At 46.3% G+C, this 16,179-nt stretch overlaps 1 protein-coding gene and 1 pseudogene across 1 annotated transcript in view; one reads left to right on the top strand and one right to left on the bottom strand.

Annotated features, from left to right (window-relative positions):
• Positions 1-566: 566 nt before the first annotated feature.
• LOC146194761 (monocarboxylate transporter 9-like) overlaps positions 567-16,179 on the top strand; it is a 55,938-nt gene continuing 40,325 nt past the window's right edge. The window contains exon 1 of the mRNA XM_084596115.1: positions 567-798. Coding sequence (XP_084452241.1) covers positions 567-798 — 232 coding nt within the window. The remainder of the gene's footprint in view (positions 799-16,179) is intronic.
• On the bottom strand, positions 9,751-11,182 carry LOC146194762 (uncharacterized; annotated as a pseudogene).

The following is a 16,179-nucleotide window of genomic DNA, read 5'->3' as shown; positions in this document are numbered from 1 at the left end:
TCGGTCGATGCTCCCGGCTTACAGATGACGTCGATGCTCCAAGGCAAGAATGGGGATAACATACGCCGCGCCTCCAACCAAATGTTAAGGGAAACGTACACAGCGGTAAGCGCTAGTTACTGTTACGGTGCGCAGTATCGAGATCACGACGACGTGCAGGTGTGGTGTTGTGAAGGAGGCGACGATCAGGCTAAGCTGATTTCGTTTTGGTGGTATGTATGTGCGACATTTAACTAGCGTGTACTGCTTTATACGTTTTCCTTAAGAATATGTAGTACTGTTCAAGATATATTTGGTGTAAACTGGTTTATCGCACAATTTTGGGGGGACTCTGTGCAACAGTGGCATAAGAAATGTAGCTAGAATATGCTTTTGTCCATATCCCGTCAGCTCTGTCTGCATCGCTATTAAAAGCAGAGCATCTTAAGTCCTGCACAAAAAGCATAACTAGGTTCCATTGTTATGCAAAAATGTCACCTGTCACAATACTTAGTGAGCGGTTTACCAATACGTAATGAAGAAAATTTTCTATTTCCTGAATCCTCAGAACTCCCCTCTCAAGCACGATGCCAGAATACGGAACGAAGTCCTCGGTTGGACCTGCTGGTAGATACCCTCATGGAGTTGTGGACAAGTGTTGGAGCGTCCCCGTAGCGTCTGCCTGCACCGCTTTCCTGTCTTACATCGCAGCATCGAGTTACGGATACCTTTACGTCCTTTTCATAGAAAAGTATGGAATCAAGCGAGAGGAAGCAGCATGGCCCCAGAGTTCGATGGTTATCGCTGGCGGGTGTGCAGGTAAGATTATACGAAGTGGATTCATTAGGAACGGCGCACATAGCAGTCGTTGCACAATGCAACTTAGCAATGCTTTTTTGCGCACGGTTTTACCAGCCATCTCGTTGAGCAAGAGTGCTTTGTCTGTTCTGCTGTACAAATAAGTATTCTCTGTGAAACAGATTGGTAGAACACACTGCAGGTATCCACGATCGGTAGGCTCACCGGTCGCGGACTGGTTGGCTTCTAGACGCTCCTGAGTTTTCAGAATACGCTCAAGTTGGTTACATTCGTAATTGAGTACACAGATACCAGAACTGACATTTGGAGACGGAGCCTGCGCAGGTGCTCTGGTTTCCAAGGGGTAACAGCAGTCTGAATGAGTAATACTTTAGCTCATTGATGCCATCTGATACCACGTGAGAAGATATAAAAAACTGCTTAGAGGCTCGTGAGGATCCAAGCCCGACAGGATTACCTAACGTGCGAAACAAATGATCCCTTTGATGCAATATTAATAGAGATTATTCAAAAATTATTAACAGCACTGTGTAAAAGGCGCCGTTCTGCAGAATATCTGGCCCTGCCATAGCGGCGTTGTGAGAGAAATATTACGGACTTAGCTCTAGCAGGAAGTAGCCGGAAAGCTCAGTGGCCGGGCACTGATTTCCCGTAAAGCGGTGCGACGTCACGTGACAACGTGGCATGGCCGATGTGGCGAATGCTGCCAACTCGAGCTTCTCAATTCAGATAAGACGGTGAGAGGCAGCGAAGAATCCAAGTACCCGCATTTCGAATTTCGAGTCAGACATCCTCTTACGGCTAGGTGAAACGGGACTTTATATTTCTGCCAGGTGGTCTAGCACATCATACGGCAGCACCTTACGGCTCCATGATAAATAGCGCTTGTGAAACAATACAGGTAGAAATGACTGAATTAATGATTAAGCAAGGGGCGAAGTATATGGATCCGCAGAAAAAGCATCGGAAGGTATGCTACGCTCTCGCGTATTGCCCTGAAAGCAGAGTTTGTGTCCCCGATCTCCCCCCCTCTAGTTTATCGCTAAACATAATTTTGATAGCCCGCATGCGCTACTTGACTTAGTGAATCTCAAATATTTCAGGCCACCATAATAGATCTTCAAAATGATCTCTCGGTTTCTTTAAAGTAGGGCGGAAAACCTGCCCCAATTTCTACTTCAGACTGGTTATTTCAGCTTCGCGGGATTGATACTGGCAGAGGCAGCCGTATTTCATTATGAACATCATCATCAAACAAACTACCTTCTACTAGACAAAATAGTCTCCATATTCCTGCAATTCAACTTGTCCTGCGCCATTTTTGGCTACGTTATTTGACATGCTTCTTACCGCCGTTTTAAATAGCGTGCCTCCACTCGTCCTACGCCAGCGATCCTCGAGGCCTCTTTTTCAATTCATAAACAGACCTCGGCTCGAATCACCCTTCTAGTGCAGGAGAAAACTAGAGCTCGCAACGACACCTCTGAATCGCACCTGGGACACCACTCTATTTGTAAACATGGTAAACGTACCATCGTTTGCTCGCTGTGTAGACTTCATTTTACCTGTACACCAAGTTTTATACCAATGAGGATGTGTAGGACTTTTCTTTAAAGCGTCGGCTGAGTGACAGCCCACCGCATTTCTGGTACGTTATCAGTTTATGTGTGCAGCCGTGGGTAGCCTAATGACCTGCCTGCCGTTTACGCCAAACATGAATATTCTTTTGCATGAGCGCTCACATAGGGCAAAAGGCCAGAGATATGCCGGGATAATGAAGCATAGGGCATTGTATAACAAGTATAGGATGCTTAGGGGTGTTTGGAAAGGAATTATAGCGCCCAGGTTTACTTTCCGAAATAAGATTTTGTTCTTAAAAGAAGAGGGACAGTCGACAATAGAAATACATCAAAGACCAATTGGCACTGGGTTCTCACGGCTGAACAACAAATCAGGCGGTACAGGGAGATATGGCCTGGGAATCTTTCGATGCACGGTAAGCTCTGAGAAAAATGTTATGAGAGGAACCCCTGAGGAAATCGGACAGTAATGTTTCGGTAGCTAAAGTATTCAAACACCTCTACGTAAAAAGCGTTGACTCACAATAAAGGAAAACAACTAAAAAACTAACGAGTAAGTAGGCTGGTCACAGGACGGAGAAATAAAACTCTTTAAACAACAGGTGAAAAGCACAGAAGGCATAAATTGGGTAAATTGTACGGAAAAGAAAAAATGTGTAGAACTATACGGAAAGTGGAAGAGGCAGACCAGGAAGGAAGCTTTATTTGATAACTAAAGATGCAGTGCCCAACTTTTTGAAGCTAGATCAGGGTGCTTAGAACACGAAGCTGCAAAAAGAAACTTAACCAAGACGATGACACATGTGCAGTATATGGTAAATCTATAGAGACAATTGAATATCGTACAGTCGAATTTGATGGTATCCATCTGGATGTCTATACGGGCGCAGTCACTATTCCTGACGCCCTTTGGTTTACAGATACGAGTGGTCGGGGGAATGCTCCTACGGTGGAAGCTAGCAAAACGCGATTGAACATTAGTAGATTAAAAGCAGAAAAGTGGCATGTTGTTAATAATGTTAGTAATTTAAAAAAAAGAAATAAATAAATGGAAAAATGATATAGTTAACTGAACTAAAACATTTTCAAGATATCGGGAAAAAATGAACATGATAGCAAGTGCTACCATCATCATCAGCCTGACTATTCCCACTGCAGGGCGAAGGCTTCTCCCATATTTCTCCACTTAATCCGGTTCTGTGCTAGCTGCATCCACTTGACCCCTGCGAACTTCTTAACCTCATCCGCCCACCTAACTTTCTGCCGCCCCCTGCTACGGTTTTCTTCTCTTGGAATCCAGTTTGTTACCCTAAGCTACCAACGGTTATCCTCTCTTCGCACTACATGTCCTGCCCTTGCCCATTTCTTCTTCATTTCCGCTAGAATGTCGGTAACTTGAGTTATTTCTCTCACCCACTCTGCACGCTTCCTATCTCTTAATGTTACTCCTACCATTTTTCGTTCCATAGCCCTCTGAGTTGTCCTCAACTTAAGTATAATTCTCTTGGTTAGCCTCCACGTTTCAGCCCCATAGGTGAGTACAGGTAAGATGCAACTTATGTATACGTTCCTCTTGAGCGACACCGGTAAGCTGCTAGTCATAATATGCGAGTGCTTGCCAAATGTGCTCCATCCCAATCTTATTCTTGTTATTTCCTTTTCATGGTCCGGATCTGCGGTTACTACCTGTCCTAAGTAAACATATTCTCCTACTACTTCCAGTACTTCGCTACCTAATGTAAACTGCTGTTCCTTCCTGAGGCTGTTGAAGATTACCTTAGTCTTCTGCATATTGATTTTCAAGCCTACCTTTCTAGTTTTCCTGTCTCAGTTCAGTTCAGGCGTTCAGTCGTGTCCGACTCTTCGTGACCCTATGGACCATGTCACGCCACGCTTTCCGGTCTCACTATCTTCTTAACATCACATAGCTTCATCTGCAATGCCTCGAGAATGGCATCTAACCATCGCGTTCGCTGCCTACCCCTTCTCCGGCGACCCTCAACCTTTCCCAACATCAAATCTTTCTCCAGAGACTCCTCTCTTCTCATCAGATGACCAAAGTAGCTGAGCTTTAACTTTAGAATTTGACCCTCCAATGAGCAGTCAGGGTTTATGGTCGACAATATCGACTGATTTGATCTTCTGGCAGTCCAAGGAACTCTTAAGAGTCTTCGCCAGCACCACAATTCAAACGCGTCAATCCTTCGGCGGTCAGCCTTTTTCACAGTCCAACTCTCGGATCCATACATCACAACTGGAAAGACCATAGCACGGGTTATACGGATCTTGGTTGGCAGACTAATGTCTCTGCTCTTTACTAGGCGGTCAAGGCTAACCATTGCTCTCTTTCCCAGAAGCAGGCGTCTCCTAATTTCATGGCTGCAGTCTCCTTCCGAGGTAATCTTGGCGCCCAATAACAGAGAATCTGTCACAGCTTCCACTTCTTGTCCATTGATGCTCCAGGACTTGATAGGGCAAGACGCCATGATCTTCGTCTTTTTAATGTTCAGTTTAAGCCCAAACTTCTCACTCTCTTCTTGTGCGCGCATCAGAAGTGTCTTGAGTTCCACTTCACTTTCTGCCATTAAAGTGGTATCATCCGCATATCTAAGGTTGTTGATACGTTTTCCAGCAATCTTCACTCCAGCTGAAGACTCGTCCAGACCGGCCTTCCTCATGATGCACTCTGCATATAGGTTAAATAGGCAGGGCGACAGTATGCAGCCTTGCCTCACCCCTTTCTCAATCGGAAACCAATCAGTAAGACAGTTTTCCTGTCTAGGTCATCACTAATTATTTGCAGCTCATCCCCCGAGTTGCTTAGCAAGGCAATGTCATCAGCAAATCGCAGATTACTGAGGTATTCTCCATCTACCCTTATGCCTAACTGCTCCCATTCCAAGTCTCTGAATACTTCCTCTAAGCAAGCTGTGAATAGTACTGGGGAGATTGTGTCTCCTTGCCTAACACCTTTCATTATAGGAATTTTGTTGCTTTCTTAATGCAGAACTATGGTTGCTGTGCAGCCAGCACTTTCACGTATGGCTCGTCTACCCCCTGATTTCGCAATACCTGCATCACCGCCGAGGTTTCAACTGAGTCAAATGCTTTTTCGTAATCAATGGATGTTATGTATAAAAGTTGGTTGTATTCCGAGCATTTTTCTATCACCTGATTGATGGTATGGATATGATCGATGGTAGAGTACCGTTTCCGAAAACCTGCTTAATCCTTTGCTTGATTTCAGTCTTAGGTTGTCCTGATTCTATTAGCGATTACCTTAGTAAATACCTTATATGTAACCGACAGTAAGCTGATTGGTCTGTACTTTTTATGGTCCTTAGAGTCCCCTTTTTTATGAACGAGGATAATTTTTGCATTCTTCCATGGTTCCGGTACCGTCGATGACACCAGGCACTGCGTATACAGGGTGGCCAGTTTCTCTAGCACGATATCCCCCCCCCCCCCCCGTCCTTCATCAATTCTGTAGTTATCTGATCCTCTCCAGCTGATTTCCCTCTTTTCATAGTTTTAATGCTTTCTTGACCTCGTCCTTCATCACTGGTGGAACGTCTGACTGTTTTTCCCTACCGCCCATCTCGTTACGGTCCTGACTACTTTGGCTACTGTAAAGATCTGTATAGAACTCTTCGGCTGCTTTGACTATCTTATCCATATTCGTGATGACGTTGCCCGCCTTGTCCCTTATCGCATACATCTGGTTTTTGCTATGCCCAGTTTCTTCTTTACCATTTAAGGCTTCCCCCGTTCTTTACAGCATGCTCAATTTTCTTCATCTTATACTTCCGTAAATCGGCTACCTTGCGCTTATTGAAGTTCTACCACCCCGTTTCAAAGGGGACGCTCCTATATTCCTCCATCGATCCACAGAGCACGTACCCAATTGGTGACACGCCACCACTGCATCCCCATCATCAACATAATCTTGCGAAAAACTGAAGTAGACGCATTTCTAGAGCCTGTTGTTCAGCAAGCAATGTTTTAATGAACAAAACTCATGTAAGAGTTCGCGCGTTTTATTTTAGTTTATAGCACAATGAGTGTTTTACTTATCAGAGAGATTTAGAATAATAGGATCCTATCGATTAGGGAAATATGGTAATAACTGGGAGTGAGTGCGCATGCCCGGAGTGATTTCCGCACCCCTCGCCAAATCATTGCTGTTCTCCGCGAGTACGCATTTTCGCCCACTATTACCCTTTATACCTAACTGGTTGACTCCCCCTATTCCAAACCTCCCTAGTCAGTGATATGAAGTATAGCGCACGATTAGGTACATAAAGGGGTATTTTACACACTACTTATTTATTTATTTATTTCAGTACCCTCAGGGCCCGAGGGAATTACAGAGGGGAGTGGGGTGCAATAAAAGAAAAAAAAAAGGAAAAGAACAGCAATCAGTATTACAACAAATTTGAACAGTAGTATGATTGTAACACATAAGCAAGTTACAGCAATATAAGAATACAAATTATTAGCTACTGACACAGACGCATGGGCGAATTATATAAGCACACAAATATACCACGTGAGAAAAACAAGCAATTTTACTAGCAGGCAGGAAACAAAGTTGCTGAGATATACCATCATACACGTAATCAGCAGCACAATTCGGGGGAAAAAGAGAAAAAAAGTTAATAAAAACAGCAGATGAACTAAAAACAATAAACAAATGGCAGTGTGGAAGAATTCAATGTTCTATGTTAACATCAGATTAGCTAAAGCAGATTTAAAAGCAGAATGGTCACTCACTTCAACAACCGATGGGGGAAGGCGATTCCATTGTGCCGATGTGCTGGGGATGAATGAGTTGTAGAAGTGATTTGTTTGGCACGAAGGAATGCCAACCTTATGACGGTGATCGATCTGAGCAGACATGTAGCAAGGAGGCGTAATGAATTTTCTCTTAAGGATGGGGTTAATATAGTAGATCTTATGAAATAGACAAAGACGAATATATTTCTACGTTGAGACAGTAGTGGCAGTGATAAGCTTGATTTAATTGCAGTGACACTAGAATTACGATGATAGAGAGAATGGAACGGGCCGCACGGTTCTGAATAGATTCGAGTTCATAGATTAGTGTCTCTTGATAAGGGTCCCAGATGCATGAAGCATACTCCAGTTTACTACGAACCAACGATTTGTAAAGGAGCAATTTTACGGAACTGGAGGAAAGACTAAAGTTACGACGTATGTAGCCTAGCATGCGATTAGCGTTGTTGGTTATGTGATCTATATGAGCCTTCCAGTTAAGATTATGGGAAATAAATACACCTAAATATTTATAACAAGGCACAGACTCAAGGCTACTATTATTAAGAAGGTATGAGGGTAACAAAGTGTTACGACGAGAGACACGCATATACTTGCATTTGTTAATATTTAGTTCCATGTTCCACCTGTTAGTCCATTCAAGGGCATGATTAATATCGGATTGAAGGAGAGCAACGTCAGAATCACTGTTAATTTCACGGTATATGACACAGTCATCCGCGAAAAGATTTATTGTTGAGCATAAGTTATCAGGTAAGTCATTGATATATATAAGAAAAAGAAGAGGCCCTACCTAGCACAGAGCCTTGTGGCACGCCTGATCCAGTGTAGGATGATGTGTTATTAGCAGTGACAAACTGTGAACGATCTGTAAGAAAAGAATGCAGCCACCTGAGAACGTTAGGGTCAAGGTTAAGTTTACTTAGTTTCAGAAAAAGCAGTTGATGAGAGACCTTGTCAAAAGCCTTTGAAAAATCAAGAAATGTGCAGTCGACAACGGAACTCCTGTCAAGGAATGAATTTAGATCATGCGTGAAGGTTAAAAGCTGCGTTTCACAAGAAAACAACTTTCGAAACCCATGTTGACTGTCAGTAAAAAAATTATTAGAATCAAGGAATGATGCAAGGTGAGAGTAAATGACATGCTCCATGATTTTACACGGAATGCTTGTTAGTGAGATTGGTCGATAATTATGTGGGGAATGTTTATCTCCGGACCTATGCAACGGAATCACCTTCCCGACCTTCCAGTCCCCCGGTATGCAGGCTCTTTGAAGCGATTGCTGAAATAGGTTAGATAGTATTATTGCGCTGTACACTTTGGTTTTAATCAAGAACTTGGAATTAATATTATCAACGCCACATGATGAAGAAATGTTTTGTTTTTCGATTATTTTTTCCACACCAACAGAATCAAAGACAATAGAATCCATTGGCAAAAAGTCAGCACTGGTATATGCAGGGGTTTCAGAACGCACATATTTAGAAAACGCTGAAACGAATACACTGTTAAGGACATTTGCACACTCATTTGGGTGGATTAGCTCGTCACTAGAGTCTTTAAGGCTGATGGATGAAGTGTCGTTTTTGTTAACTAAGCTCCAAAATTGTCTACGGTTATTGGTTAAGAGGGAAGGTAATGTGTCATTGAAAAATACATCCTTGGTGTGCTTGAGTGCAGTTTTATATTCAAGGGCCGCGGCCTGATAAGCAGTCAAACGTTCTTGAAAACCGGTTAGTTTTGGAGAGCGGAAAATGCGTTTTTTTCTTATTGCAAAGCAGTTTTAACGATCGAGTGAACCATGGTGATTGTCGATTACAGGTGATGGCTAAACGTGGAACATAGTTTTCAGTGAGCGCAGCAACTTTTTCTTTAAACAAGCTCCAGTTTGTATTCACGCAACGATCGTGAAAGCTTGGTAAGTAATCATCTAGAAAAACAGAGAGTTCATGGTTAATGGCATCAAAATTAGCATTTTTATAGTCGCGGATATATTTTTTGTGGTTACTCTGATGAGGTACGGTGCAAGATAAAGAAAAATGAAGCAGTAAGTGATCACTTAGCCCTGGTGGGAACAATAAAGGCTGAAAAAGATCAGGCGAAGTAGTAAGAATTAAATCAAGGATGTTAGAAGTAGTCGACATGATCCGAGTTGGCTGCATCACAAGCTGGGACAAGTTGAAATCACTGCACAAACTCAAAAATCTATCGCCTTCACTGAAAAAAGGATTACAATAAGAATTTATATCACACCACACAATGTTAGGTAAATTGAAGTCGCTTAGTAAAATGAAGGGACTGTTTGGATACCGCACAGTAATCATATGGATGACATCATGAAGGTCGTCGGCAAAGGTTGCTGAACTGGAAGGCGAACGATAGCAAGTACCCAAAATAAATTTCTTGGAGCACGTGCGAATTTCAACTGAGACTAGTTCTAAATCGGTTGTAAAATGGATAGGAAAAGACAAAATAGCATCACAGACGGCGATAAGCACGCCTCCACCACACCGAGCACCCCTGTCACATCGATAAATGTTATAGCGCTGTTGACAGTCAAAGAGTTCACTGCTATCAACCTTCGCAGACAGCCAGGTTTCAGTAAGGCATACTATGTCGGCATCACAAGCATTGATAACAGAGCAAAGATCGTCGCGTTTTGGAAGTATGCTCCGTATATTTGTGAATAAAAATGAAAGTTGGTTACTGACGGGTAACTTTATTCCACTGCCCCTCGCGTAGTGCTAATCAGTGATGGGCTGAGCGGATGAGGTGGAAGGAATAGATAGTGCATGCATGTCATCAGAAGATTCGACCAGTGGCGTAGAGACACTGGAAAGTGCATGCACGCAATCATTAAAGGGATTGTAGGTGTAACACGTTTTGTTTATGTACAATTTATTGAAGCGAAGTTTGAAGGTTAATGGTTGGGTTTTGCCAATTCAACCAGTTTCTTCCTAGCAAGACGAGTAGCGACGGAATAGTCTTCACTAACTCCAATTTTTTCTTCCTTCAGCTTAGAACTAGCGACAAATATTTTCTGTTTAAGCTTGTAAGACGAAAATTTAGCAATAAGTGGCCTGCATTTATTCGGAGTATACACGCCGAGCCTGTGTGCTCTTTCGACCAGAATTTCGGTGGGTGGAATTTTCAAACAGGACGAAAGCATGCTAACCAGTTTTTCCTCTGACTGAGCCCAGGATTCGGATTGTGTGTCTGATAGGCCGTAGAAAAGAAGGTTGTCTCGCCGCTGCCTGTCTTCAAACTCAGCCTGCTTAGAGTGCAGTTGAGAGTTTTCCGTTGAAAGACGATCAATCGACTGGCGCAGACGCTGTAGCTCCTCCTCAACTGCCTCAAGGGTGACGGTTTTGCGCTCAACCCCTGTTAGCCTTCTTTCTATATCTGCCAGATTTTCTTGAAATTTAGCCTGTGTTTTTTTAAGATCGTCAACAGACTTGATTAAATCATTCTGATCCCTTTCCATTTTTTCAGTCCGCGTGTTCACTGTTTGCAATATTGCAAGTATATCGTCCATTTGCGTAGAACCAGAATCTGACGAAGAGTCCTGCGCCCTCGATCTCGTGTTTGGCGGAGGCCCAGGGTTGAGCTCAACATAACCGGACAACATAAGCAGATGGGTTGTAACATCAAAGCATTCACTGAACACTGAAAGCAAAACTCCCGGGCATGGGAACAGCAGCAGACAAACGTTATTCGATTTCTTAGCGTATAGAGGTGTAACAGGACTAACCTGGACGAGGAAGCAGAGCGGGTTAGAAAACCGCATCGTCGTGCTGTTCACACGCCCACTAAAGGCGCCGTGATCCCGCCAGCTCTTCATATATGCAGCAGAAGGTGATGTTGCCGTCGATCCGGATCTTTGAAATAATGGAGGGATGACCGTGAAAATCCGGGTGTCGTGAGGCCAGGCGGATCCAATTCCGTTGTTGAAATGACAGGGCTTGTTGGCGTCAGTGGTGTGTGAAGATAGCGGTACGGCGCTGAAGTGAGCCCATGCGGTAACCTGGACGAGGAAGCAGAGCGGGTTAGAAAACCGCATCGTCGTGCTGTTCACACGCCCACTGAACCTAAAAACGAACAAACCTTGTCTGGTGTACGAGATTCTACAAACATATTTTTATTGAATATGGCGAATGGTTGAACAGTCATGCTGTCGATTGTATGTCTGATGATTTTGAGTCCAGTTTATCATGAAACAAATATTTCGTATCTTAACCAACCAGTGTACTTATTACAAGCCATACTATCCTGCTGAACGTTTATGGAACGTGCTAGGGCCAGTAGCATTCGCATTGTACAAAAACACGCCTTGGATATTGTAGTGTGGTAATCTTCATCGATATAACCACTGACATGCGTCGCGTGCTGCCGCTCTCAAGGACGAAGAAGTTGTTCGCTGCCTTGCTCTTTCGCCACGCCTGACGCTTCGCTGCGAGTCTCCCCTGAGCGGCTGGAATCACCTGGGTTCACCGAATAAACACACCCCTACAATTGGTGGAGGTGCGGGGTACGTTCCCACCCACCCTGGAACTTAGAAGCCGCACGTTGACCACTGCTTCCACCATGCCAGACGAGACCACCTCGACATCGGCGCCCCTACCAACCACGGTACTGTGTTCTGGCGTTCTACGGCAGCGTGATCCATGCCTCTTCAGTGGCACGGCTGACCAAGACGTCGACGACTGGTTGTCGGCGTATGAACGTGTCAGCAGTTATAACAGATGGGACGACACTATTAAGCTAGGTAACGTAATCTTTTACCTGACCGACGTGGCGAACCTCTGGTTTCGCAACCATGAGGCAGACCTGCCATCTTGGTCTGCATTTAAGAAGAATTTTTCGGAAGTGTTTGGCCGTCCTGCAGTTCGCAAACTCCGAGCAGAACAACGCTTGCGTGAGCGCACACAGCATGCCGAAGAGTCATTCACAATTTATATAGAGGACATCGTTGACCTGTGCAAACGTGTCGACCCAGTAATGTCCGAAGCGGCTAAGATCGGACACATCTTGAAAGGTATCTCCGAGGACGCGTGTCAGATGCTCTGGCTGAAAAATCCTGCCTCCGTCAGTGAAGTGATTAAACTTTGCCAGAGCTACGACGAGCTTCGAAAGCAGCGCGCTTCTACCCGGCGGTCCGGTTTTAGAGACGACACCATTTCTACACTAGCACTGGGTGGTTCTACTTCATCTGAGGACAGCCCTTTGATTCAACAGATAAAAGCCTTCGTTCGCGAAGAGGCCGCCCGCCAGCTATCCCTGGTCCCTCAATTACAAGACACTGGTCGCCTTGTTCCTGACATGGCTCCGTCTTTGGCCCCTACCATACGGCGTGCCGTGCAAGACCATATCGCTGATGTCCTTTCGCCCAGTTCCGTGCTCTCGCCCAGCCCAGTGCTTCCGACCAGCCCCGTGCCACCGCAAGTAACGGCACCACTAACGTACGCCCAAGTTGCGGCCAGGCCGCTAATGCCAACCGCACCTGTTTCCTACCAGGCCGCCCCTTCCAACCATCCTTCACCATCGCCTGGGTCGGCGTTCCATGTCCGTATTCCAAGGGTACGCCAACGCCCTACGAACCCTTGGCGCACCGCAGACAACCGGCCAATTTGCTACTCTTGTGGGCTGCCGGGCCATGTAGCCCGTCTTTGCCGCCAACGCCTTCCACCTTCTTGCCCTGACCCCTGGAACTACACGTACGACGCCGACCAGCCCTCGCCGAGAACTCAACCCGGTTCCGAGTTCGTTCCTCGGGACGATCAAACGTATACCTCTCGCCGATCATCTTCCCCTCGTCGCCGTTCACCATCCCCGCTTCCCCGACGTTCTACCGGCGCTGTTGAGGGAAACTAACAGTCGCAGTTCCCGGGGCAAGAACTGCGCTTGGTTCGAACTCTTCAAGTCCTCCGTCTTCTCCCGCAAACGTAATACAAGTGTTCGTCGACGGTGTCGCAATACTCGCTCTTGTTGACACGGGCGCTGCCGTATCCGTCATCAGTGAATCTCTTTGCCGTCGTCTTCGCAAGGTGACCACCGCACTACCCGACTTTTCGCTTCGCACCGCTTCATCCCAGCGCATTCATCCCTCAGCAGCGTGCACGGCCCGTGTTCTCATCGAAGACGTCTTATACACCATCGAGTTTATTGTACTGGCTCACTGCTCACACGACATCATCCTGGGCTACGATTTCCTTTCCGCTCATCATGCCGTTATTGACTGCGCCCGCGCGGAAGTTTCCTTTTTACCTCTTTGTGATACCGTCTTGTGTGACGTCCCTACCCGGCCTGCAAAACTCCTCGTCGCCAGTGACACAGACATTCCTCCATTTTCTGCTGCCCTCGTTCCACTCTCCTGTGAAAGCGTTATTAGTTCGACTGTCTTCTTCACACCTTCCGACGCCGCTTCACGCCATCCCTGCCTCCTGCTTCCATTTGCTGTCCTCAAGTTCGAAGATGGCCTTAGTGCAATGTACGTCTCAAATCCATTTTCGTGCCCGTCCGTCCTGCTACGCGGCGAGTGTCTCGGTCGTATTGAAGAACTTGATCCCGAGCTTGTAAATACTCTTCCTGCCACGCCTACTTCATTAGACGTTAATGTGCTCAGCTCTTGCGATACAGCGACCGCTTCGACACCACCCGATGTTCTTCAACAAGCTATTGACGCAGATCTCCCACCCGCACAACGCGATCAACTCGCTGCTCTTCTACAGAACTTCACTTCTGCCTTCGACCTTCCTCACACTGCTCTGGGTCGCACGTCTGTCGTTACGCACGCAATCGACACTGGTACAAACGCACCTTTACGACAGCGTCCTTATCGCGTGTCGGCCTCTGAGCGCCAAGTCATTGCTGACAACGTGGACGACATGCTTCGCCGGGGCGTCATACAGCCATCTAATAGTCCATGGGCTTCTCCGGTTGTTTTGGTCACCAAGAAAGTTGGTTCCATCCGGTTTTGCGTCGATTACCGTAGGCTTAACAAAATCACACGCAAAGATGTCTATCCTTTGCCGCGAATCGACGACGCCTTGGACTGTTTACAGGGAGCCGAGTATTTCTCCTCTTTGGATTTGCGCTCCGGCTACTGGCAAGTACCGAAGGCTGATAATGACCGCTCGAAAACTGCCTTTATAACACCGGATGGATTATACGAGTTCAACGTTATGCCCTTTAGCCTCTGCAATGCCCCGGCTACTTTCGAGCGCCTGATGGACACTGTTCTTCGTGGACTCAAGTGGCAGACCTGTCTTTGTTATCTGGACGACATCGTAGTTTTTTCTGCCGACTTTTCTTCTCACCTTCTCCGCCTAAAGGATGTCCTCACGTGTCTCGCCGGCGCTGGGCTTCAGTTGAATTTGAAGAAGTGCCACTTTGCCGCCCGAAAACTCACAATTTTAGGCCACGTAGTTTCTAAGGACGGCATTCTTCCCGACCCCACCAAACTTCGCGCAGTTGCAGAGTTCCCGAAGCCAACCTCCTTGAAGCAGCTTCGGAGCTTTATCGGCCTCTGCTCCTACTTTCGACGTTTCATCTTGAACTTCGCCTCTATCATCGCTCCTCTGACCCAGCTCCTTGCCGGCAGCTCCGACCTTTCCGTTTCGTTGCAGCCGTTACCCTGCCCTGCTCGTCCGTTTGACCGCGTTGGCATAGATCTCTATGGCCCTCTTCCGACTACTCCTGCTGGAAACCGGTGGATTATTGTGGCAGTAGACCATCTGACTCGCTACACTGAAACATCACCGTTACCCTCTGCCTCTGCAAGAGACGTTGCTTTGTTCATTCTCAACAACTTGATTCTTCGCCACGGGACTCAGTGACCGCGGACGCGTTTTCTTGTGCGACGCTCTCGAGGCCCTACTGAAAAAATGTCGCATCATTCATCGCACCGCTACTTCTTACCACCCTCAGACGAATGGCCTGACAGAACGCTTCAACCGTATTCTGAGTGACATGCTGGCCATGTACGTCAACGACGCTCATTCCAACTGGGACCACGTTCTTCCCTTCGTAACCTACGCGTACAACACTGCGATACAGACCACCACCGGATTTTCTCCCTTTTTTCTTCTTTACGGGCGCGAGCCAACCTGCACAATGGACGCGCCTTTTCCCTACCGCCCTGATGTTTCTGAATCGACGCCACTCTCGGACGCCGCCCAGTACGCAGAAGAATGCCGTCAGCTCGCTCGTTCGCTTACAAAGGAAAATCAGTGGCAACAAAAACACCATCGTGACACTGGTGAGGCGCCTTCATATGCGCCCAACTCCCTGGTGTGGCTCTGGGTTCCTGCCACAACCGCCGGCCTGTCAAAGAAGCTTCTTGCTCGGTATCACGGTCCATACCGAGTCCTTCAAAAAACATCTCCTGTGAACTACGTAGTTCAGCCGGTTACGCCATCTGCGGACTTGCGTCGCCGTGGACACGAAATAGTTCATGTGGACCGAATCAAGCCCTACTACGATCCGTCTGTCCTTTCGGCACCATGAGTCGCTAGGATGGCTCCTTCTCTGCCCGGGGGGAAACTGTAGTGTGGTAATCTTCATCGATATAACCACTGACATGCGTCGCGTGCTGCCGCTCTCAAGGACGAAGAAGTTGTTCGCTGCCTTGCTCTTTCGCCACGCCTGACGCTTCGCTGCGAGTCTCCCCTGAGCGGCTGGAATCACCTGGGTTCACCGAATAAACACACCCCTACAATATCAATAATTCCCAAATCAGTGTCCGTAAATAAGGCGCTACAATTAGCCGCCAGGTTCCCTAGCATATCCTTTCTGCTCAGCACTCCATCATCACATTAAGATTACCCGTCGTTTTTTTTTTTATTTCATTAGAGTATTTCAGACAACCCTTCACCAGAGCTGTTCTAAAAAATAAAAGCTATTTCTCTACCGAAGATTTTGATTTCTCAAAGTGATGTTTTGCCTGCCTGACGTGGCCTTCTAACACGTATTACCTATTTGATGCACAAATTATACCCACCCATC

This window comes from Amblyomma maculatum, chromosome 3, assembly GCF_055883805.1.
Source record: "Amblyomma maculatum isolate TAMU_Amacu chromosome 3, ASM5588380v1, whole genome shotgun sequence".
NCBI classification, from domain to species: Eukaryota; Metazoa; Arthropoda; class Arachnida; order Ixodida; family Ixodidae; genus Amblyomma; species Amblyomma maculatum.
This window is presented reverse-complemented; position numbering and strand designations above follow the sequence as displayed.